At 40.4% G+C, this 26,247-nt stretch overlaps 1 protein-coding gene across 1 annotated transcript in view; it reads right to left on the bottom strand.

Moving 5' to 3' along the window:
* LOC139339422 (epidermal retinol dehydrogenase 2-like) overlaps positions 1 to 25,829 on the bottom strand; it is a 78,200-nt gene extending 52,371 nt beyond the window's left edge. The window contains exons 1-5 of the mRNA XM_070975035.1: positions 25,691 to 25,829; positions 22,504 to 22,831; positions 18,864 to 18,995; positions 18,069 to 18,168; positions 5,146 to 5,290 (exon numbers count right to left, since the gene is read on the bottom strand). Of these exons, the coding sequence (XP_070831136.1) occupies positions 5,146 to 5,290; positions 18,069 to 18,168; positions 18,864 to 18,995; positions 22,504 to 22,824 (698 nt within the window). The 5' untranslated portion in view covers positions 22,825 to 22,831; positions 25,691 to 25,829. The remainder of the gene's footprint in view (positions 1 to 5,145; positions 5,291 to 18,068; positions 18,169 to 18,863; positions 18,996 to 22,503; positions 22,832 to 25,690) is intronic.
* Positions 25,830 to 26,247: the final 418 nt, after the last annotated feature.

Genomic DNA, 26,247 nt, shown 5'->3' with positions numbered 1-26,247 from the left:
CCTGGTTGTCGGAGTGAGGAAGAATCAATCCACCAGTTTTTCATTTTTCTTGACAAGAGTGCCATACCGTGCAGGTCAACCACTTCTCTTGGTGCTTTGGATGAACTGTTTAAGGCACATTTTGTGTTTGGCACATCATACAACACCATGCTCCAAAACACATTCACCCAGACCACTGTGTACAATATTGATGTTGGCAAAGTAAAGGAGAGTCCTCTTGTTGCGGAAGTCAGGGCAAGGTTGCTTCATTAGTGCCTGAAGTTTCTCCTCCGTCATAAATTGTTTTGTTTGTCAGGCTTTGTTAACTAGTTCAAATATGCTTGTTAAGCATTTCCAAGTAGTTCACGGTTACTTGCCTTGAAAAAATCTAAGACTTAAATGTGTTCAGACTGGATGTGGTTATGTGTTTAGTACTTTTGGTTCTTCTACTTGGTACGTCTACTTCTGATTTTAGAAAACATTTAAACACCAAATCCACCCACATTGACCAACAGGTTGACACTGATGGTAATTTTAGCAGTGCAGGACAGGCAGTGATAACTAATGTAGATGAGACAGGCAAATCTGAACTGTTGAGAAAGTCTAGATGTGTGTGCCACTGCTGTTGCACAACTCAAGACAGCTGGATTGTCAGTCTAATGCAAATAGTTGTCTTATCCATGGAAGAACTGTTTCTTGAAATTCATAGTCAGGCTAAAGATGCAGCTTTAGACAGGGTCCTAAAGGTGTTGCACATAAATAATGCTTTTGTATTTCAAACCATTTGATGTTCAAATTAAGTATGGAACTACAGATTCCCCCTCGTATGTTGTTCCACATTGCCATTTTATGGAGACATCAGGTCAATGTTTTAAAGTGATTTTGTATTCTCCATAAGATATTTTTACCTGACATAGCTGGGAGCTGAAAATAAAGTTGTTAAATGCATTATTTTGTAATAACTTGTGATTTTTATTCAAAGCTGCAGTATGTAAGATCGAAAAGAGAACCAACACAAGTTCATGTCACTCCCCCTCCGCTGCACTCATGCTTTATGGTTATTTGTTGTCTTAGCCGTATATGCTGTTGTTGGCTGCGGCAGTATGCGCAGTTTCTCCTTTACGGGTGGCTGTTGCTGCGCAATAGCTTTCACTAGCCTCTTGACACCACTCACAGAGCTGTTCGACTGAGCGGCAGCTGGCAGCATGAGCGGAGGGAGGGGGCGGTCTGCAGCATGTGTGAGTAGTGATTGACAGACACTTCCTCAGATGCTCCTCTGGCTCTGATTGGTTGTTTTGTGTTGGGCAAGGTGGATTCTTGCAAATCGCAGTAGGAACAGTGGGTGGGACCAATGGAACCACAGATTACATGTTTCATGTATTGCTGTCTGGGCATAGGGATAGTTTTTTGCAAATATGACAAAAAATTACTTTTATCCAAGGTACATACTGCAGCTTTAATGATATATTTGAAAAAACAGTATTGTTAAAATTTAGTTGTAATGTGATACTACACAAGAGTAAATTAATTACAAAATTAATACTGTAGAGTGTGTCAAGTTTCAGAGACAATGTGCAGTGTCAATCGGAGTTAAAATTTTACTCAGAGCTTGTTTTTGCAACAAGAAAAAATTATCAACACAGTAGTGTGTAACATCAACTCTCTTTTTTGGATTCTAAATTCTACCAGCCACTCAAATTTTTTACCAGCCACCATTTTGTAAGTGTAAGTGTAAGCAAGTGTATTTGTAATTTGTAATTTCTCTTGTTTTTTTTTAAAAATCCACACATCACATATAAAATGTTTATTAAAATTCATTATGTTCATCCCTCACCTGCATCTGAATCAGATTCTGACACCGATTTTGTTTCCTGTACCCTGCTGCTCTCCATGAAATCAGACCACCTGGGTCTAATGCTGTCTTGGTGGATGGCAGAGGTGGGGTCAAAGTCCTAAATTGAGGGGGTTGCCAGCTGAACCATCATGAGGTCAGAGAGGGTAGCTACAGCAAGGCGTGACCTCCAGTCATTTTTCACAGGTTTCATCACATTAAATACTCTCTCACAGTCAGCAGTGGAAGCTGGAAGAGTGAGGACAAGGTCCACCAAGCTGAGAAAGTCAGGGCACTGATAGTGCAGCATTCAATTTATCAGGCCATGTTGTGGAATGGAGACTGTCACCCTTTTGGTACAATCTGTTTTTCAGAATGGTCCACTGGTCTGGGATGAGGATCAGTTGTCACTCCCAAGGACAGAAGTACTTGTTTGAAATGTCTTGTTAGTTCATCTACTTCTGCCTCCCCAAACTCTGATGAAAGATAAACAAATAATGCTATGAATGTTTAGTTACAGTACATGGCTCTGCAAAATAAGTAGCTTATTTAAACACTGACTGAGGCCAATAGAGTACCTTCAGAGTGTCCTGCATCAGGCCAGCAATTCAGGTCCACCAACCTTGTTGCATGGAGAACACTGGAGCTCATGTCAGCAAATCAGTTCTGCAGGTTCTCACACAGTCTGTCAAGTAGGCGAGCCTTTGCTGTCCACACAGAGCTTAAAGTTTTCTCACTGCACTTTGGCTGGTCTATGCAGGTTGCCAGCTTTGGTCCAGGCCTGTGGCATATTGGTACAGTTAATTTAAGACAGGCATTACATGGCAAAGTTTCATACAATGCATTTGTTTCTCACATGGTTTTGTATTTTGCCAGCACTGACTGAGTAGAGGTGAGGCAGCCATGCACTTCAGCCAGTGTCACTGTTGAGGCCTGAAGTGTAAGAGAGAGGTTGCTCAAGTGGGTCAAGCAGTCATGCAAGTTGGAGAACACCTACACAGCGGGATCCTTGCAGGTTTTGAAGAAGTGGTGTGCTTTGCTCTTCTGCACTGCGTTCACAGCTACAGCATGTGGTGACTGAATCTGTGAAGATAGCAAATAGAGAATTTATTACAATGATAGGTTAATTTCATTCATTATTATCTGATTTCACAATAAAGCCGATTTAACATTTTAATAACCTGACGCTGTTATAAAGCGTACCTGTTCTAGGTGCTGAATAAGACCCCGGCGGCCCCGTGAAAAATGGTCTAAGGCTCTCAACATATGAGTGACCCATCTGGTACCTCCAACCCTTGTGGGTATGACTGGCGTCTGGCCCAGAAGACTAAAACTGCACCAAAGGTTTGCCCTATTCAAAGCATTTTTGTGATAAAACTCATGCAAGCCTGCTAGTAGATCCTCTATCTGGTTTGCCATAGCACAGCTCTTGACTGAAGCTTTGAAGGCAAGCTCCAAGCGAGCCATGCAGTGGATTCCCAAGACATGATTGCTGCTCTGTGCTCTCAGCCTGCCTCTTCGCTCCCCTGTCATCACTGACATCAGTCACACATGCAACCAGCTTGTCCTGCCACTTGTCTTTTCCACAGATTCCCCTCATCAAAGAAGTTATGGCATTGGTGATACTCTCTGCATCTGCCTTTTCCACTGCTTGTATGCCAACAAAATGCACCGCCCCCTTTCCATGCTTACACAGACGAACATATAAGATTTCCTCTTCTGTCACATCTGTGTCTACTGACCCATCTGACATGATGGACAGGAAAATGGCTGCTTGTATGTCTGCTTTGAGGGAGTTCCTCTCAGCTTCAGCTGTGTACTTCATAAACTCTTTGGCCTGTTTCCTGTTCACATAGGTGCTGCCTGTCTGTATTCCTTTTTTCATCCAATCTAAGATCACATACAAAAATACATTATTAGATTGCGTTTCATTCTCACACAAACTATCATTACGAAGTTATATGAGCAAAGTTACTTAAGGAGTGTTACTGCAACGTTAGCTAATATGAGCTAACATGTTAGCTAACGTGAGCAAACACGTTCTAAAAATCGGTGAATAGTAAATACAATACTTACTTGCAAAGCCACTCGTAGTCGCAGAAAGGTCTTCCTTTTTTACCGATAGCATGTGCAGTTCTGAAAAGTCTGTTCAACTTCTGATGCTGAGCTGTTTTCAGACTGGACAGTGCCCTTATTGCAGCAGTTTTCTCCGGGGCAGACTTTGCTTGAAACATGAATATCACCCGCTTGTGAAATTTAGATGCTTCGTGGTCCTTGATAGCTTCTAACTTTAGATTTTTTGTGCCTACAACAAAGCTATTTGCCTTGCTGCTGGCCGAAGCATGCTGTCGACAGTGGGAGCAAAACATTGACTAGCTGATCTCATCAAAAAACAAGCCAGTCACGTAACACCCCAACGTCGGCCCTTCTCCACTTTTCATTAAAAAAAAAAAAAAAAACGTCTTTTAACTTTAGGTTCATCCAGCCTTGGTTCCTCACTAGAGGGCTTGCTGGCATCAGCCACACGTTTTATGCAGCCAATGTAACGCCACATTTTGACTTTCTTCTTCTACTAAGGCATCTACAGCAGACTAGCGGCAGCACAGGCACATTGCTGCCCCCAGTGGGTCAGCTGTATAACTCAACTGAATGCTCTCTGATTTAATATCTCCCATCGAAACTGTAACCCACCACAGAGGCTTGTGGGCTCATCAATTTCACCCACCACTTAATAAATTTACCCGCATGTGGCCAGTGGCGGGTGCTAATTTCCAACCCTGTCAGCTCTTATATGTTATTTGACCCTTCAGTGTTAACTTTTAATAACTCGATGCAGTGTTGAGCTTGGAATTTAACCCAGAGTTGATCTGTTATCACAGAACAGTCAATTGTCAACACTAGTGAGAATGATACTTACACTCTCCAGAGTTATTTAATCTGTAGTGTTAAGTTTAAATAGCACAATAGAGTGCGAGTGAGTGTTAATGTTTTACTCTATTTAGAGTTAACTCTAAAATTTTAACACTAGGGCAAGAGTCAATTTAACACTAATTCCGAATGGGACCAAATGCACTCAGGAAAAGTGTTAAATTTAACTCTTCAAGTGTTACTTTAACACTGCAAAATTTACTGTGTAATTATTTCTATCATTTTTTACTAAACATTGCCCTTTGCCACAGCAAAAACCCAAGCTTCCACGATGAACCTTGATGACAGTTCCTGGATATGTTTACATATCCAAATTATTTTGAATTACCAGTTTCATTTCAGCCAACTGCGCCAGGTACCTGAAATTAAATAAAATTGTCAAAGGTGAAAATCATGCAGATACCTACTTAGTTTGACATCCATCGAACATTCCAGTGTTGATGAAGTATGGGCACACAACAGTGGTCTTGACGCCATCTTTCCCAGTTGCCACCATCTCCAGGGCCACTGACTCTGCAAAACCTACTGCTGCAAACTTACTTGCACAGTAGTCTGAAGGAAGGGAAAAAGAAAAGAAAAAAAAAAAAACGTGAAAAGAATAATCCCTTATAAGGAGTCACAGAGGTCAGTTTATGCTCTTACTTTGTCGTCATTCCCTTCAAGTCTCATTAGTTCAGGATATATTCCAAGAGAACAGGAAATGGTAATTAATTATTTTGGGGTTATTCAATAATCTTATCCCATTAGGACAGACACCTAATTCAGTTAACTGAAAGATGATTAGGAAACCATATGTATTTTGTTTTGCTCCTATATTCTAAAAACAGGCTGGAAGGGAGTAATCAGTATTGTTATATAAATTATACAAACCCCCTCACATGTAAGAGAAACACCTCAACCACGTGCTCCCTTGAAAACCAGTTGGAAAAAGACCACAATTAGCTAGACTAGTATTTTCATGTCATTTTCAGAAAGCTCCACACTGTAACAGCAAAAAATTAGGGCAGCCTTTTTGAATTATCAACTCTGGAGGATTCTTTTTTCTGTGCCCGAGAGTCTGTAAATAAATACATTTCATTATCTGTCCATTATATATTATTATATATATATTTCTCAGTCAGTCACAAGGAAGGAATTTGGAAGGTTGTTTCAAACAACCAACAAGTTCTGTTCCATGCAGTGTTTGTCCATGCAGCCTTGAGGACCATAAAACCACCCTAACTCCGAAACAAAGTGAATTCTTCACAGTCAGAGACATTTACAGATGGGTGACAAATTAAAGGAAAAATCTAACACATCATGCTCTGTGGCATGTGTAAAAATGCTGAGCAGACAACTGATTCTGAATCTGGATATTATACTCTGATTGCAGTGCATAAACTCTTTCTTACAAATGTGAATGCCCATTTGAAAGTACAGTGGTGCAATAACCACTGGCACTGATCAACAGAGATGTGTAAAAAAAAAAAAAAAAAAAGTCATCCTTCACCATATTCTTGACAAATGGGCGAGTGCATGTGTGGCATTCACCAAGAGTACAGGCTTGAAACCTTGGGCCATACAGTGAGGGGATCTAGTGTGTTATGCTGTAGGGCAGGGGTGGGCAACCTGTTCCACAAAAGGCCGCTGTGGCTGCAGGTCTTCTTTCCAACCAAGCAGCAGCACACCAGACTTGACTCATTCAATCAACTGATCTCACTCTTCAGACAGCTGATTGGTCAAACTGTGAGCTCTTGCTTGGTTGGAAAGGAGACCTGCAGCCACAGCGGCCCTTTGTGGAACAGGTTGCCCATCCCTGCTGTAGGGAGACATTTTGCTGGCCTTAGAGCACAGGGTAACAACAAACCATTACAAAGTTGTTAGGATGGAACATTTCCATCCCCGAGCGGATAGTAAAAATATTTGTGGACTGTACTTTTTGCGGTTATTTTTTATAGATATCCATCACCATAAAAAGTTAGCAATTTCCACTCTAACTGAAAAGCCATGCATGGGTACATTCACTGGAGTACACTGCATCTTCTCAGTTTATGTTTATCTTCAGTAGGCAGACTCCAATAAAAGTGCATTAAAAATGCACCTCCCTTTCACATTTATACCTGTCATGTAATACGTTGTTTGTTTATTACAATAGAACTGTGATTATACAGTAAGAGTTTTGTGTGAATCTTATCTTTGTTCCAATGCCTTCATCTATTGCACAATACAACCCAAGCACAGTTATCAGTGATAAGGCAACAAAATCTTTCTGACAAGTATAGGTAAGAGGGCAATCCAGCCTTAAAGAGAAATCCATCAGTCCATTATCTATACCGCCTATCCCTTTCGGGGTTGGAGCCTATCCCAGCTACAATGGGCGAGAGGCGGGGTGCACCCTGAGCCGGTCGCCAGCCGATTGCAGGGCCACATGCAAGGACAAACAAACATGCACACTCACACTCACACCTACGGACAATTTAGAGTCATCAATTAACCTAATGAGCATGTTTTTGGTCTGTGGGAGGAAGCCGGAGTACCCAGAGAGAACCCACGCATGCACGGGAAGAACATGCAAACTTCACACAGAAAGGCCCCGACCCAACCCGGGGATCGAACCGGCAAGCTTCTTGCTGTGAGGCACGCGCACTACCTGCTGCGCCACCGTGCAGCCCCCTTAAAGAGAAATGATATTTACAATTACAATTAGTCATTTGGCAGATGCTTTCATCCAAAGCAACATATATATATGAGATTTTCAAACATCAGAAGCAACACAAGAGAACAAAAGTAGGTGCCCTAACGCAACTTTCTGGTCCAACTGGACGTAGGTACTATGAAACAGTGCTATGAAGTAATGCACAAAGTGCATAAAATGAACAGAGGTTTTTTTTGTTTTTGTTTTTTTTTTTTTAAGAAAGAAGGTGTTCAGAAAAGAGCTTAATCTTCAGTCTTTTTCGAAAGATCAAGGACTCTGCAGAACGAATGGAGTTTGGTAACTCGTTCCACCACTAGGGAACCACAGAGTTAAAGAGTCTAGCTAGAAACTTAGGGCCTTTTTGAGCTCGCAACACCAGGTGCCGTTCCTGGGCAGAGTGTAGGGAGCATAAACCTGAATGAGGGAGTTCAGGTAGGTCAGAGCGGTTTTAGTGGCAATTTTGCACGCAAGCATCAAGGACTTACACTTGATACGGGCAGCAACTGGGAGCTAGTGGAGGGAAATGAACAGCGGAGTGACATGCGCTCGTTTGGGCTGGTTGAAGACCAGGTGAGCTACCGCATTCTGGATCATCTGCAGGAGTTTTAATGAGCATGCTGGGAGTCCTGTAAGTAAAGAATTACAATAGTCGGGGCGTGATAGTACCAGCGCTTGTACAAGGAGTTGTGTTGCATGCTCAGACAGCTAGGGTCTGATCTTCCTGATGTTGTATAGAGCAAATCGGCATGACTGAGCAAGAGGCCACATGCTCTCTAAAAGTTAGTTGGTCATCAATTATGACTCCCAAGTTTCTGGCAGATTTTGCGGGAGTGAGCAGAGCTGAGTCAAGCTGGATCTGTTGTTGTATAAAAGGACTGGCCAGAACGACAAAGTGCTCAGTCTTGGACAGGTTATGCTGGTGTCGCTCCTTCATCCATGCCGAGATATCGGCGAGGCACGCCGATATCCGTGCAGAGACAGTGGGGTCGTGTGGTGGGAACGAAAGGAGGAGCTGGGTATCGTCAGCATATGAATGGTATGAGAAGACATGTGAGCGGATGACTGCACCAAGTGCGGTGGTGTATACTGAAAAGCAAAAGAGTCCAAGGACTGACCCTTGATGTACCCCTGTGGACAAGCAGTGGGATTTAGACACTTCTCCCCTCCAAGATACTGCAAAGAATCTCCCTGAGAGGTAGAACTCAAACCAGCTGAGAACAGATCCTGAGAATCCGAGCTCAGCGAGTGTGGAGAGGAGGATTTGGTGGTTAACCGTGTCAAAGGCAGACGATAGGTCAAGCAATAGTAGAACAGAGGATTGACCAGTAGCCCTAGCTGATCGCAGTGTTTCCACTACAGATAAGAGTGCAGCCTCCATAGAGTGTCTCTGTTTGAAACCAGATGGCTGGGATCATGCAGGTTATTATCAGAAAGGAATTCAGAGACCTGATTAGAGAACGTGCGCTCAAGAGTCTTGGAAAGGAAAGTGAGGAGTGAAACCGGCCTGTAATTTTCAACCTGAGCGGGGTCGAGTGTGGCTTCTTTACCAGTGGAGTTGCTTAGGCTTGTTTAAAAGGAATGGGGAACACACCCGTTGTAAGTGAGGAGTTGATCATTTGGGTGACAGCAGGGATAAGTGTGGGCGAGATGGCCTGCAGGAGGTTGGAGGCTATAGGGTCCAGTGGACGGGTAGCGTGAAGAGTCGAGCAGAAAGTTGGAGACTTGGAGAACTGGTTGCTGATGGTCTAAACCTTATCAGTTAATAAATCAATAAAGTCAGCTGATGGGTAAGGACAGCCAGTTGTTTTTTTCCAGGACAAAGTTCAATTAAATACTAATGTCATAAAAACTACTTGTCAAAACTGACGTCATAACATAGCCCTGGAAGTGAAATTAGGTGAGAGTGCAAAAGAACACTCCCAGATTGTGGAGTACTGACTGGTATATCTGGAGGATCATACTTTAACAAAGATACAATGATAATGAAGATAAGGTGAGACCAAAGGTGACTTCCTAACCTTGGCTTGACAATAAAGTTGAAAAGTTTAAATGAATCAGACATAAGGAGGTTCCTCTGTTGTCTGTTGTTTCCACAAAGTACTACAGACACTCTTTGAAATGATGATAGATGACCCACTAATAGAGGGCTAAGAGCATTTTAAGATATCTGGACACATGCAGACGACCAGGAAACTACAAGCTTTAATTAAAACCTTTTTTTTTTTTCTTTCTTTCTTTTTTTTTTAAATTTGAGTGAATGTAATGTTTCCACGATGACTGATGCTCACTCTTTCTCTGAAGAGATGTAATTCATCATTCAGCAGAGTGGTAAAAACAAATAAATATACAAATAGGCATACATGTTTTAATTAGTAGGAAAGGTGGGGAAATGCAAACAAATGAGAGGAAATGGTTGTCTTTTAAATTTTAGCCTTTCCATAAATTCCTTTTTCCCTCACTTTGGTAGAGGCAGTGTGGCGAGAGCCGAGCAGTAAGTTGGAGACTTGCTCCTCTGTAACATGGGAAAATGAGAAGTGAGGCTCTGTTAGCTGGTGGTATCCGGCTGAGTTGATCAGGCTCAGAGAACTGGTTGCTGATGGTCGAAACCTTATCAGTCAATAAATCAATAAAGTCAGCTGATGGTTAAGGACAGCCAGTTGTTTTTTTCCAGGACAAAGTTCAATAAAATACTAATGTCATAAAAACTACTTGTCACACAATGTTGTCATGCCATGGCTCCACTTACAAGTTTACTAAAAGGGTAATACTGAAGATCAATCAACATCAATAAACATTTAGGCAAAAACTGTGCCAATTTAGCTTTGGCAGGAAAATTACTGTTTTAAAGATCTGAGGTTTATTTCAAGTAAAGCAAAGTAAAAGACAGATGGCTTTAATTCATTTTTACAGTAATCAAAATTGCTTTCAAATGTTCTTCTTCTTGTGCTTTTCTTAGAACAACTGCCTCTAAATAGAAACAGTTCTTTATTAGTTCAGTATAAGGATATTTTCAAACTGCTTGAAACCACTTTCCATTGGGTGTATTACCTTGTGACCATGGATCAAAACTGACTTCTTAACATAGCCCTGGAAGTGAAATTAGGTGAGAGTGCAAAAGAACACTCCCAGATTGTGGAGTACTGGCTGGTATATCTGGAGGATCATACTTTAACAAAGATACAATGATAATGAAGATAAGGTGAGACCAAAGGTGACTTCCTAACCTTGGCTTGACAATAAAGTTGAAAAGTTTAAATGAATCAGACATAAGGAGGGTCCTCCTTTAAACACAACGAAACACAAAGTTATGTAGACTAATGCTACAGAGGCAAGAGTTTCTGCTTCCTAAAACCATCTGAAGGATAAGTCTGTTGTTTCCACAAAGTACTACAGACACTCTTTGAAATGATGATAGATGACCCACTAATAGAGGGCTAAGAGCATTTTAAGATATCTGGACACATGCAGACGACCAGGAAACTACAAGCTTTAATCAAAACCTTTTTTTCTTTTTCTTTTTTTTTTTTAATTTGGGTGAATGTAACGTTTCCATGACGACTGATGCTCACTCTTTCTCTGAAGAGATGTAATTCATCATTCAGCAGAGTGGTAAAACAAATAGGCATACATGTTTTAATTAGTAGAAAAGGTGGGGAAATGCAAACAAATGAGAGGAAATGGTTGTCTTTTAAATTTTAGCCTTTCCATAAATTCCTTTTTCCCTCACTTTGGTAGAGGTAGTGTGGCGAAAGCCGAGCAGAAAGTTGGAGACTTGCTCCTCTGTAACATGGGAAAATGAGGAGTGAGGCTTTGTTAGCTGGTGGTATCCGAATGAGTTGATCAGGCTCAGAGAACTGGTTGCTGATGGTCGAAACCTTATCAGTCGATAAATCAATAAAGTCAGCTGATGGTTAAGGACAGCCAGTTGTTTTTTTCCAGGACAAAGTTCAATTAAATACTAATGTCATAAAAACTACTTGTCACACAATGTTGTCATGCCATGGCTCCACTTACAAGTTTACCAAAAGGGTAATACTGAAGATCAATCAACATCAATAAACATTTAGGCAAAAACTGTGCCAATTTAGCTTTGGCAGGAAAATTACTGTTTTAAAGATCTGAGGTTTATTTCAAGTGAAGCAAAGTAAAAGACAGATGGCTTTAATTCATTTTTACAGTAATCAAAATTGCTTTCAAATGTTCTTCTTCTTGTGCTTTTCTTAGAACAACTGCCTCTAAATAGAAACAGTTCTTTATTAGTTCAGTATAAGGATATTTTCAAACTGCTTGAAACCACTTTCCATTGGGTGTATTACCTTGTGACCATAGATCAAAACTGACTTCATAACATAGCCCTGGAAGTGAAATTGGGTGAGAGTGCAAAAGAACACTCCCAGATTGTGGAGTACTGGCTGGTATATCTGGAGGATCATACTTTAACAAAGATACAATGATAATTAAGATAAGGTGAGACCAAAGGTGACTTCCTAATCTTGGCTTGACAATAAAGTTGAAAAGTTTGAATGAATCAGACATAAGGAGGGTCCTCCTTTAAACAGAACGAAACACAAAGTTATATAGACTAATGCTACAGAGGCAAGAGTTTCTGCTTCCTAAAACCATCTGAAGGATAAGTCTGGTGTTTCCACAAAGTACTACAGACACTCTTTGAAATGATGATAGATGACCTACTAATAGAGGGCTAAGAGCATTTTAAGATATCTGGACACATGCAGGCGACCAGGAAACTACAAGCTTTAATTAAAACCTTGTAGCACCCAATAATGTAATAATTTACTGAAAATGTAATAACGCCTGAAAATGTAATAAAATTTGCACTTAACTCAATCGAAAATGTAATAAAACCCAATAATGTAATAACTTGACCAATAATGTAAGAATATATTCTGACATTTTTACCAATGTAATACCTTATTACATTATTGGAGATTTATTACATTTTCAGGTGGGTCTTTTTTTTTTCTTTTTCTTTTTTTTTTAAATGATAATGTAAAGCTTGACAGATAATGTAATATAGAGTTCTATATTTTGTGTTTTGAGAATCCAAGACTGTTATATAGCCTACACTGGATTTGAAACAACAGAATGACTGAATTGCAGACCTATACCATACAGCTATATGCACATGCAAATACTCAGGGACATCCTGGTCCTGCTGAGTGTGTGATGGACTTTTACCTCCTTTGGTGACCAGAATTCCAGAATTCCATCTGGTATAGTTTTTGAGCAGCACTGGAGACCCCAGGTAAAACCCTTTTTTTCTTTTTTAAATTTGAGTTAATGTAACGTTTCCATGACGACTGATGCTCACTCTTTGTAATTGAGATGTAATTCATGATTCAGCAGAAACAAATGAGAGGAAATGGTTGTCTTTTAAATTTTAGCCTTTCCATAAATTCCTTTTTAACTCACTTTGGTTGAGGACCATCCCCACATAGATTTAGCAACAATGTCCGATACTTATACTTACTTTAAAATAGAGTCACTACACCCTGATCCAGGGTGTCTAAATAATTTTAAACCAATCCCTAACTTTTCATTCTACTCAAACATATTATAAAGAGTTGTGTCTCAGCAAATTCTGGTATGCATATTTAATAGCACATATTTTTTACTTTTCAGAGCCAATGTGTGAATAGACTCAGAAAACAAGACTTTCCCTGACTTTCTCGGTTGCCTGGAGTAGCTTGTGGACTGATTTCAATGTAAAAGAAGTGACAGATTTTCCATTAAAATTAGAGATCGACCGATATGGATTTTTCATGGCCGATACCGATTATTAACAATCAAGCGAAACCGATAGCCGATATTTAGAACCGATATTCGTCGGTGTCAAAAATTAGATTAACATACCTGGGACTAGAACGAATACAGTATTCCGTTTGTTTGTTTGTTTTGTGTACACTGAAAAAAAAGATCTTGAATTTTTGTAAAATAACACAAACACAAAATCTTAATTGAAATGCCTTTAATTATTTTAAAACAAAAAGTGATGATTAATGATTCCTTTCCCTTTCCCTTAATGATGACGAGCAAACCAATAAAGAGGGTGGCAGGAACCTTGGTTCACTACATTTGATAGCTTTAGTAGTTACTTTTCAGATTAAGTTTTTACATAAAACAGCATAATGAGTAAATAAAGATTAAACTTTTAGGGGTTCCCAGACCTTTTCACCTATAGTTCCTTATTTATTATTATATTTATTTATTTATTTATTTATTTATTTATATATATTTAGAGTAATAAAGGCATATTCTGAATCTCAGAACAGTAGGCTAGATGTAAACTCTTGTGCTTATACTGCACTTCGCAACTGTAAATGTAAACAATAAAGGCTTCATTACACACGTGAGTTGTAGACGCGACGGTAAATTTATTGATTGAAAATAAAACACACTGAGAATAATCTCCTCGACATGTGCTCTCTGCCTGACTCATATCCCTGGACTTTAAGAGTGACAGGCAAAAAGACAATTATTTAACACCAGTAGTTACGTGGATTTATTATTCCCACGAAGTAACGGTAACCGAAAGGGCCTATATTATTATTATTGTGCGTCTGGCCACAGCTATAAAGCGGTTGCGGCAGTTATAACGTAGCGGTGGGTCATCATCATGAAATACGCCCTGTTGAAGTTGTGAACAGTTTCATCTCCAGAGCCAAACAGCGGAATTCAGCAGGTTTTCCTCCCTTATACTTGCTATAGTCTACCTACCGGTATGTTGTTGTGTCTTTTTTTTTTATTATTGTTAAGTAAGGAGCTTCAGGTCATGTGCACTTGGTTACTTTTTTTTTTGTGTGTGGTTTATCTTGCAAAGTCATATGCTTGATGCGATTAGACAAGTAGGTCGGTGAAATTTCAACTCTGGGCTTGCATGTTATCACTGAAATTAATCATAAGGTTGTGGTGTTTTTAAAACTTCATCATAGAGGGTTTTTAATGGAACTACGACTGCCTTATTTCTGCTTGATAACCGGAGCAGTCTGCTTCTCCTTGTCTGTGGTGCTGCACATAGAGGCTTCAGTGTCGATTGGCTGTCACTGACTCACTTGTGCCATGTAGCCAATCAGTGAGGGCTGTGGGCGGGACATTGTTACACAGCCAAGAGTGGTGACTTCGGGCGGAGAGACGGCTGCATCAGAGCCAAAGGAGCGCATTTTAAAATACATTAATTAATTTTATCGGTTATCGGTGGAAAAAACGGCTGATGCCGATCATCGACAAAATGCAGAATATCGGACAATATTATCGGCCAGGCCGATAATTGGTCGATCCCTAATTAAAATCCAAAGGACGTGATGAGACCAGCACCCACCAGAACATGGAGTCCTACATTAAGTCCAAATTCAAAGCTAGCATATTGCAAAGCCTTTGAAATATACTGTGATACCATGATTATCGCAGGCTAATATCAGCTAATATTAGCTCACTTACTAACATGGACAAATTGCTAGGGCTGGGCGGTATACCGGTTCACACCAAATACCGGTGTATATTTTTGTTATAATATGAATTTTTAATATACCGCCATACTGGTGTATGTAATTACACAATGTCCGGAAGTTTGCACTTCATGACACTGTTTCAGGCAGGACCGTTTTCAATGCTGTGCTTCTAAACAGGCATGGTGCGGGGCGTGGTGAGGGTAAACTGTGATGCTCTGGTGTTACGTTACGGTGAAGATGGATGGGACAGACATTGAAAGTTCCAAAATTAAAGCTGCAGAGCTAGTAGAACATGATGACACACAAGAATTTGTGCCAAAAAGAGAAGCCGTGTGGGTTGTTTTTTTTTGTCAGGCTAACACGAGCAATTTGCTCCACCACCTTAGCCGCAAGCATGTCTTGTAACAAAAAGACGAAAATAGCGTATGTCCACTTTATTTCACCACTTCATGCAAATCACACAAGCCTGGTATCATATGAAAGCAGAGTGATGATCACAAAAATGTCTGCCTCCTCACTGTGCGACGAAAACTCTGCAAGCTAGCAGCCAAACAGTAGCAGAAAAAAACTTCGCTAAATCATCCAGTATGTTTTACCTTTGCGGTTTTGTGCTCAAAAGTTATATTCCAGCTCGAAAAAACGCTGCTAATGTCTCCTCCCATGACTTTGCATTAGATTGAGATCAATCACGAAGGTCCTGGTTGTTTACATAAGGAGGAGGGGGTTTCTAGAGTGGAAGGAGCACTCTTCATGCGATAACCTATCTCTGGGCTTACTTCCTTCTGGATCGTCATTGGTGTTACTATGGTAAATTGAAGCGCTGCCCCTCGAATGTCTTGACTCTGACTGGTCAATAGAGGTGTCGATCATCAAAATAGACCAATGGGTTGCTCAGTTATTGACTGATCTAACTGCACAGTTAGTTTCATCGCTCCATCTCATTTAGTCATGAATGAGCAGACAGCTAACAGAAGACTCTGCTGAGCAGGTGTTATTTTACTGTTTCATTTGCATTTCGTAAGAACATTAGCAAGCAGAAAAAGAGGCTGAAAAAGTGTTTTCAACAGAGGAGTTTCTCTGTACGCTTGGACGAGATAACGGTACTCTGCCCAAATGAGTGCCTGGATATACCTGTGTTTAAACATCTGTCTTCCAGATGAAAGAAAAAAAATACCGTCATATACTGTGAAACCATTGTAATTTTGAAAAATACCGTGATATACATTTTTGGTCATACCACCCAGCACTACAAATTGCTAGTTAGCTAATGTAGCAAAAAACTGTCTTGAGTAGATAACGACAGTTAATTCAAGCAGAATACTGGCGCTGATCTGGCCGATAAATTGGCTCGGTTGTAATTTGCCAATTATTTTATCAGCTAGTGTTACAAAGCAACCGATGCCAGATCCATGAAGCGTACCTAAGTTAAAGCTAGCAGGCTAACCTTACCTTCCTGGTTGGCCCAATGCTGTCACTAGCAAAATACTATCCAAGAGGATGTGTTAGTTGGTTAGTTTACCAAATTACTTCACCAGGTAGCACAATCCATGACAAAGGTGTTGATTTTAGCAAACAAGAAATCATGTAAAGGTACAACAAAAGGTGAACAGCAAACTGCTAGCCAAGAGCTATGCAAGGCAGGGGTGGCCAACTAGCTAACTGTAACCTAAACTAAATTGGGGTTGACAAGCTTGGCTGAAGGTTACACAAAGAAACTAGAAAAATACTATCTCCCCATTACAGAAGTATTTCTTATACTCATGCATGTGTCCTAAGAAATCATTCTTAGAAATGTAAACTCCATTCTTCAATCAGCAATCATCCTGTCATGCCAATATATGCATTTAGAAAGGTACAGAGGACTGCCTGTATACTTCATTAGAATGCAATATCAAGGGCTGTTTAATTTCATTTGTCACTACCAAGTTAGCTTGCTGTAATGGACAAGAAAAACTGAGCATTCAATTTTAGCTTAGATGAGTTCGAGGCATTAATTGTGTTAGTGGAAGAGAGAAAACCCCAACTTTCTGGGATGTTTTCTTCCCAATTATCAGCCCAGTATAAAAAATATGATGCAGAAAGAGGTTGTGGAGGTTGTAGTATCATGGCAGTATGCAGAGTTTTGAGTAGTAGACAGTAGGCAGTTTTAAACAACAGCAGGACTTTAGAGACATGTACATGTCACTAATATGTAGAGACAAAACAGTTTTTTTTTTGTTATGGTTTAACACAAATCAGCTCTGCTTAAATTACTTGGTGACACATTTGTTGTTGTGTAAATACCTCAGGCTACTGCCTTTGTGAGTCACTCCTAAGGCACTTCTGCTTTAAAAGATCACAATGAAGTTTTTTTTTACAACTTGTGTATCAAGAGCACAATGGGGTAGAATAAACATTGGATTCGAGGTAGATTAGCTTTATCCAACCTTTTACCAATCTTTCAAAAGACTTTGTGATCAACCCTGACAGAAATCGCACAGGACAGATCCCAGGACATCCCTAACTCTTTGTGCTCATCAACACTCCCTCAACTCAATCATGCCTAGGTGAAATCTTTTACAATCAGAACTGCGCATCAGTTCCAGTTTCAGTTCCAGAGCCGAAGTATTCAGAGAGCCTAACCAAATGGTAGAGGGATTAAATGCGAACAAATCAGCACAGATTGAATCATTTTTCATGGCTGTTTCAGACATTAGAATCACCTCGCACATCACTGATTTCTTCAAGGAATAGGTCAAATAGGTCTAGTGTTCCACCCCTTGATGCGTTCCCCAGCTGAAGAAACAACCAGCCTGTCAGTGTCTTGTAGGCCAGACTAAGAATGGAGACATGCCAGCTAAATCTATAAAAGAACTGCAATAGGTAAATGCTGCAAACATGGCTGCAAGCATAGAAGCAGCTGCCAAGGTTGTTTTAAGTTAACTCACAGATAACTAGCTTCTGATGGGTTAGGATAAAAAAAAAAAAAATTACACCTATCTCAAACAGAAACTGGCTAGCATGGCCATCATGTCAAATTGGATAAATGAGGGGGTATTAAAAATGGCTGACCACTTGACTGCACATTCACCAGAACTGTCAATGTTTTCTACCAAAAAAAAAAAACAGTTAAAAATTGTATACATACAGGTTTAAATCAATGGCACTTGTGCCATAAACAATATGATTACGATGAGAAAACACACACCTGCCAATCCACTGACTCCTACAAGTCCAGCAGAACTGGCAATGCTGACAAGATGACCATGATTGTTGGCAATCATGGCTGGAAGGAAGGCCTTGTAGGTCTGAGTGGAGAAAAACAGGAAACAATTAAACCATGAACCATGAACCCTGCCTGTTTAGAATGCTAAACAGGCAGGGATTTGATTGTACAGTTTAGAGGACAAATGGCAAGCACTTTACGTACAACATAAACTGTATGTTGCTTGCATAAACAATCCTCATTATTTTGACCAAAAAGATAAGAACAAATAAACTTCATGTCAAAATTCCAGCCCATTTAGTCAATTTTTCTGGAGATTTCGACTGCATCTCACCTTTATGTTAAGTTGCCATGCAGGTTGTTTAGTTATCAATTAAATAGTTAAATATTTTTTTTCCTCTCAATTTTCCAAGCTCAAGAATAAACTTTCAAGCTCATCTTGATTTGATATTTCCTAAATGTATTGATTGATCAATATCAATCAATTAGATAAGAAAATTATTCTAGTAATGCACCCTGGATTCAATATACATTATTTTTCTCAGCAAATTAAGAGAAAAGCTTAATCAGGAGACAACTGGAGCAAAGAATTTAATTTAAATTTATTTATTAATTTTCAATTTAATTTGAATTTAACACTATAATATTGCTTCATCTGTCTCTACATCTAATAAGAAACCATATGGATGCACAACACAAAAAAACATGATAAAGCTGCTGACAGTGCGCAGTGATTTTCTAGCTGACAGCTCTGCATGTCTGACGTGTCTGACTGACCCAGAAGTGAGCCATAGTGTTGACCTCCATTGTCTTCTCAATCAGGGAATCCGGAGAATCCATGAACTTCTTTCCTGTCACAATCCCAGCATTGTTCACCAGAATGCTGACATCACCAACTTCTCGCTTCACCTGCAAGGAGCCAAGGAAAATGTTTGTCATGCATGATGTAATCCCATTTTGGAAAAGATATCCCCAAATGCAGACAATGCTCCCAAATATGCAGATTTAAAATGTACTGCTACAGAAGAGCGCTTAAAATTTTAGTGATACTGAGCTGGTGATACCCTGAATAAAGTTAACATTCTAGGACTTCGGTTGGGTTAAGAAATGTCTTCATAGACTAATGCGAATTCCTAGATATTAAATGTGCATCTGCAATTTTCTGCTGTGGGCCCAGTAATATCTGTTCTTAAGGTGTACTGACATACAATATTACATGATATGGTTACAAAACGTTCGAGTCAAAATATGTTATAAACGCAGTTTCAAGAATAATACTTTCCACTTAAGATTTTTGATTCGAAAGAGAACTTACTCTAGTTCCAGTGTTTCCTCTACATTCATTTAGGAGTGGAAGGCCGCCATTCCTAAATCCTAGCTGCCGCTCCTTCAAATTTCTTTTTTTTCTTTCTTTTTTTTTTTTCTTATTGTCACAAATACACCACCGCCACTTTCACAGCAGAGTCTGAAGCTAATTACTCGCGACAGCACAGCCTTGAAAGTGACATCAGGTCAAGCACCCAGGCAGCAGGTCAGAGAGTCAGAGGAGTGTTGTCTTGGAAAGAGGGCAGCGACTTACCAGAGAAAAGGTAGACTTATTAGCTTAAGGTAACTTATAATAGATTTTACAAGTTAAAAAGACATTCGCAAAATATTGATGGCCAGCTAATGTTACGTAACATATCCGTAGCTAGATATCTACATGCCTGGGTAACTGCTGACTGCATTTTCAGATGAGCTTGTTCAGCCTTTAAAAAGAAATTTTCAACTGGCCATTCAATAAATAAGTTGTAAAAGTAAAATCTGCAGTCAAGTGTCATTTTTTTATGCCGCCACGGCTCCCCGGAGAGCCTGCCCCCGCTGCTGAAAAAAATCCTAGAGGAAAACACTGTATTCTAATTATCTATTAACTCCCCCTGGTTTTTCATTTGGTTCTACCTGTGGGATGTCTCCCGTTTTTCTATGACTCACCCTGTATTGAGTCTTTTCCCGGAGTGATTGTTATTTTGGGTGCTTTAAATGCATGCTCCACCTAACTCCTCTCCATGCACAGGGAGCTGCTTTCTCTCCTACTCTGCTCTATGCTGGACTGTTATTGTGCATATCCATTATCTCCATTTCTTACAGTAGTATGTTTAAGGTTGTTTTCCAGTTTCATTCCCTTATGGTGACAATCAGGTACTGTACTGTCACCAATCAACAGCACATGGTCTTTAGCAGATAAAATTGCAGACATGGTGACACACTGTGCTGTTTAATATTTCTGTCTTGTAAGCCTAATACAAGATAATAACCCATACATTTGTTGGTGTAACGAAAACTAATATCTTTTATGACAGAATGATGCTATTTTTTATACTGCATTTTACAAAACTTAGATGCTGCCACTTTAAGATGCCCACTCACACATGTACCGTATGTGTTGTGACAGCCCTGGGCCATTAACAACTATAGTGTTGGTGTTAGCAGCCTGATAGAAATATGACTCGAAACCGTCATGATGTGACGCTGTGTATCGTGATGTTACATGGTTATTTACTACCTCTCCGAGTCGAAAATTGTATTGTTTTTGTTTGAATAGTAGAGGGTATAATTATAGTAGTCAAGAAGACAGACTCCCATCATCCTTTGAGGTCAAACCAACCACTGCTAAAAATAAACCCAACAAGAAAATTACAGATGAAAATGGCAATAACCAAAAAAGGGATTAAAGATGCTCCACTGTCTTTTAGAGCTGATGTGTGGCAGCTAGGACTGGGCCGATAGAACGATAGTGATATGTCTCGCGATAGACACTTCATCAATATCAATATAAAATGCGTTCAATAAAGCATTCGATAATTTTTTTTTCTTCGTCGGGTTGCGAAGTGAGGTTGGTTGCATGAACAAAGGCACTCGCTCTCAGGTAACTGAGCAACGTAGGGAGTAATCGCTAATCAGTGAGAGAGACACGCTAACACGCCAATAATGTAACATTATCAAGTTCAGTTGCGCCGTGTCGTTGTCATGTGTTTGTTGCTCCGCAAGGAGTGAGATGAGAAATAGAAAGTGAGCGCTGCAGCGAGCAAAGAAATCGTTGATAGAGCAGGGAGTCAGCTCGCCAGTATGGAGTTTTTTGGATTCTATAAGTCGGACCGTAGTCAGACCAATGTGGTCTGTAACTTATGCAATACTTTCATCCCCACCAAGACCAGTAATACCACAAACTTATTTAACCACCTTAGCCGCGCTCACTCTTTGGAGCGCAACCGTATTCGCCAAAGTCCGCCAACCGCAGCACCACCGCACAAGCAGCAGACCACCATGCAGAGGTATCTGCTTCAGTGCCTGATGACAAATCATCTAAAAGGCACGAAGACGTAACGGAGGCAGCGGCGTATCATATAGCTAAAGACATGCTTCCGCTGAGCACTGTGGAGAAGCCAGGTTACAAACATCTCTTACACGTGCTTTTTTTTTTCTTAAACACACTTGCAATAAAAATATAATTGAATATGTTTAGAGTAAGAAGAGTGACTAAAGTTGTTCATATGTCTAGGCTGGTTTTATAGTTCAGTCAGTGTTACTGTGCTGTCTATCATGTTTGTTTGTTTGTTTGTATTTTACAGATGTCAAGTTTCTGCTATGTTTCCAAAACACTGCACATATCTGAAAACATTTTATTCAGCAGAAGGTGAATCAGCTTGTGAACTTCCTGCACTAAACCTGCAGGGAAAAAGTTCTCAGGTTTCTCTCTGTTTACATTTTTACACTTTTTTTTTTACATTTATTATTTGAGTGTTTTCCATGGTTGTGTTGACATTTCCTTTCTGCCTTGATAGCTGAGGGGATTATAATCAGAGGAAGGTTAAATTTAAAATAAAAATGTTTAAATTGAATGCATTTTTCTCCTGGTCCTTATTTTAAATAGGTCATAAAAAATATCAATAATTATCGATATCGACTAATATAAAACACTTATATCGTGATAGAGTTTTCAGCCATATCGCAGCCCTAGCCATATGTTTATGTTGGTTGGTCAAACCATGCTGAATAATTACAGCACTCCCAATGCTGGCAAGTAATGATCATTGTCATTGTCACTGACTTGGAAAGGTATTTTATTGCGTGAATGTGCAGCTCATTCAATACTATTCTATTCAATTACCATGACCAATATCACAGATGAGTATCAGCACTTATGTCAGCAATGAAGTCACAGTAACTATCAGTAGAGAAATACCAAAGATATATTTCACGTCATTTAGAAACATGGCTCCATTACAGAGTTTGTCCAACAGTGAGCACTGACAAGTTGATTTTTTCACTGCAATAAGTCCTGCTCACTATAGCAAGTCAAGCACGGTATTTGGTGAAAAAGTATAGTAGTGAATAGTGTAGTGGCCATACTGTTTTTCTGGTTTTCAAGGAACCTTACCTGGTCAGCCACTCCATAAACCTCGTTCTTGTTGCTGCAGTCACACAGATAGTAGTGGACTCTGCTTGCTCCACTCTGTTTAGCCAGTCTGGCTGTTTCCTTCATCCCCTCCTGGCTGATATCCCACAACACCAGCACAGTTCCAAGAGCAGCAAACTCCTGAGCCATTAGACGACCGATGCCACTACCTGCCCCAGTTATCAGCACTACCTCCCCAGCTATGTTCTTCTTCTTCCTGGGTACAAAGATGTGGATGGCAGATTCCACATTATACCAGATGGACAGCAGGAAAACTTGGATTGTTTCCAGGAAGAAATTCATAATGGACCTAGGAGGGAAAGGAGAGAGTGGACACATTAGAGAGAAACATCATGGGACAGCAGGGAGACCTCAACAAAATTGAAAAATCTGCATAATGTTATGTACATTGGCCCTGGGGGTCAAAACACAACATTTCAGAAAACCCAACAACATTTCCCAAAAGACAGACATTACACATTACACAGAGGGTGGGACATGTCTTGTCTGTGAATGGAGTTCAGTTCAGTTGGTACTAGATAAGATGGGGGGCTGGCTACTTTCATTTTATTTTATAAAAGAAGGGAAGCAGAGGAAGAACACACAAATTTTATATGAATTAAAAATGCTGTAAACACAAAATTATTTATAAAGGGCATTTTTTCAAGTTATTTTTCCTTTTCTTTTTTTTAAATATCGCAATAGATATCACGAGTGAGGGAAGGATGGAACGTGAGATTGACAGGCGGATCGGTGCAGCGGCTGCAGTAATGCGGTCGCTGTATCAGTCTGTCGTGGTAAAGAAAGAGCTGAGCCAAAAGGCGAAGCTCTCGATTTACCGGTCAATCTATGTTCCTACCCTCACCTATGGTCATGAACTTTGGGTCATGACCGAAAGAACGAGGTCCCGGATACAAGCGGCTGAAATGAGTTTCCTCCGCAGGGTGGCGGGGCGCTCCCTTAGAGATAGGGTGAGGAGCTCTGTCACCCGGGAGGAGCTCAGAGTAGAGTCGCTGCTCCTCCGCATCGAGAGGAGTCAGCTGAGGTGGCTTGGGCATCTCTATCGGATGCCCCCTGGACGCCTCCCTAGGGAGGTGTTCCAGGCATGTCCCACCGGCAGGAGGCCCCGGGGAAGACCCAGGACACGCTGGGGTGACTATGTCACTCGGCTGGCCTGGGAACGCCTCGGGATCCCCCCGGAAGAGCTGGAGGAAGTGTCCGGGGAGAGGGAAGTCTGGGCGTCCCTGCTCAGACTGCTACCCCCGCAACCCGGCCCCGGATAAGCGGAAGACAATGGATGGATGGATGGATGCAATAGATATCATATCTTAATATCAAGGTATTATCATACCGTGAGTTTCTGATATTGTTACATCTCTACTTGGTATCTATATGTTTGGTTTAGAACCTGCTCTCTACCTGGATGTTGTCATGATAGTTCCTGCCCACATTTAGTGTATTAGGCAAATGAACTGTCTGTTTACACAATAGTCATCCCTGCCATGCCTTAAAGGCACACACACACACACACACACACACACACACACACACACACACACACACACACACACACACACACACACACACACACACACACACACACACACACGGGGGGGGGGGGCAATATTATATTGTTATATTGTTTTTTTACAGTTACAAAAATAAAAAGGGACACTACACTCAAAACATGACCTCTTTTCACTCCATTAGCAATGTAAGCGAACATACCTTCAGACAGAAAAAATAAAAAATAACTGACATGTTTATTTGCTTCATATAGGAATGAAAGTGAGGTAAAGGCCTACATGTGTTTTGGAAGGTGTAAGCTGCCCCATAATGGGGATAAATATATGTAAGGTGATCCATTCTCAAGGTTAGACAAGAGGTGTGAATAGGCATCTCAACAGCATTTGTTTGGCAGAAAACCCAAATACAAGTATCACAGTTAAAGTATCGTGGAGCAAATCTATCATGTACATTTATATATGGCAGCAACAGCCACATACTGATGCAGCATGGGGGCTTTCTTGTACCAACAAGGCTCACATGGCATCTCTTGGCTGTCCCTAAATATTAAATACGACAACACTGCTGCAGCGGGTGGGTTTACAATAGATGCAGTTACCCACAATAGCTGCGGAACATGTTAACGCCAAATTCAACAGGTTGACCAGCAAAACAATTAGTAAAGCAACATAAAATGTCAAAACCTACAGGTTCTAAGTTTGAAGTCGGTAATGATGCATCCTTGAGCTTTAGTTTTGAAGCGAACCCTGCTTTATATTGGGCATCAAAGCAGAATGAAGTAAAATTATTGGCTCTTAGTTTCACTGTCAGGCAATGGATAACGCTCGGGCATGTGTTAGCAGGGCACCTTATTTAGCATGTCACCATCATCTCATGTCACCATATTTTGTGAAATGTTGCTGTTTTGACCTTCAGTGCCACTATAGTCTTCACTTTTTCTTCTCTTAATCAGTAATTTTAAGTTATTTTTTAGATCTACTCATCTTCAATTTTCACAGGGTTTTCTTTCTAACAGTGTTTAATAGGGGAGTTGGGCAGCCTCTCTAAAATAAAGACCACCACGACTGCCAAGCCGAGGAATGGAACCACCGACCTCCTGACTGGCAGACGACCGCTCTACACTACAACATACTTTGAAAAATGTATGCCACTGATAAGTTTATATGAATAGTAGTAAAAGGCTAAACATGAAAGAAAACAGGCCATTTAGGTAAGTACAAGACAGGAACTCTGAACTCTGTACTTAAGCTTGTATAGAGGGCTGGGGTTTTTTGTTTTGTTTTGTTTTTTTGTTTTTTTCTGAGAGTTTAACCTTGTTAAGAATCTCCTTTTGAAGTTCTGCTTTCATTTAATAACCAACTCCTGCCTCCATTGCATGTAGGTTACAGTTATCACTGACCGTCAAACAAGAGGCAAACGACTTTGTGCAAGCGGGAAATAACTCTTAGGCTTATATATACGAAGACATACCAATCAAATGTTTAACGGCGAAGATCTCTTCTGTTCCTGCGGGCACCTTCGCTCACCACACAGACTAACGTTACGACACAGGGCTCTACTTTTATCAAACGCGTTATCACATTGAAGTTGCTCGAATCAATTTTAGAGTGTGGTTTACAGTTCTTGAAGCTGTGGAACGTACCGTGGTTTGTTTAGAAGGATAACAGCAAGTGTTTGAATGGTGGTCCTCGGCCTGTCGTCCTGGACGAGGTTCGACGTTTCTATAGCCTCGGGAGAAGAAACGCAGGGCGTTTTGTATCAATAACAGGCAAACTGCTTCTGAACCTGGATAACCCGGATGTATCACATGACAGGCAATCAACCATTCCCATTCCAGCGCGTCTCCTCTGCTGCGCGAGGTATTGTGGGACATGGAGTGTGTGCTTTTCACTTGTTTTATTAAATCCAAATTGAATGTACAACAAGCACTGCGACTAAATAAATAAATAAAACAGGCAAAGTCCATGACAGTTCATCATTCACATTGCTGGAATAGGAGTTCAAGAGTTAGTAAACAAGAATAAAACACATTCAATTCAATTCAATTCAATTTTATTTGTATAACGCCAAATCACAACAGAAGTTGTCTCAGGACACTTTCCATATAGAGCTGGTACAGACCAAGCTCTTTTATCTACAAAGAAACCAACAATTCCCCCATGAGCAAGCACTTGGCGACAGTGGCGAGGAAAAACTTCC

This window comes from Chaetodon trifascialis, chromosome 11 (genome assembly GCF_039877785.1).
Source record: "Chaetodon trifascialis isolate fChaTrf1 chromosome 11, fChaTrf1.hap1, whole genome shotgun sequence".
In the NCBI taxonomy this organism is placed as follows: Eukaryota; Metazoa; Chordata; class Actinopteri; order Chaetodontiformes; family Chaetodontidae; genus Chaetodon; species Chaetodon trifascialis.
This window is presented reverse-complemented; position numbering and strand designations above follow the sequence as displayed.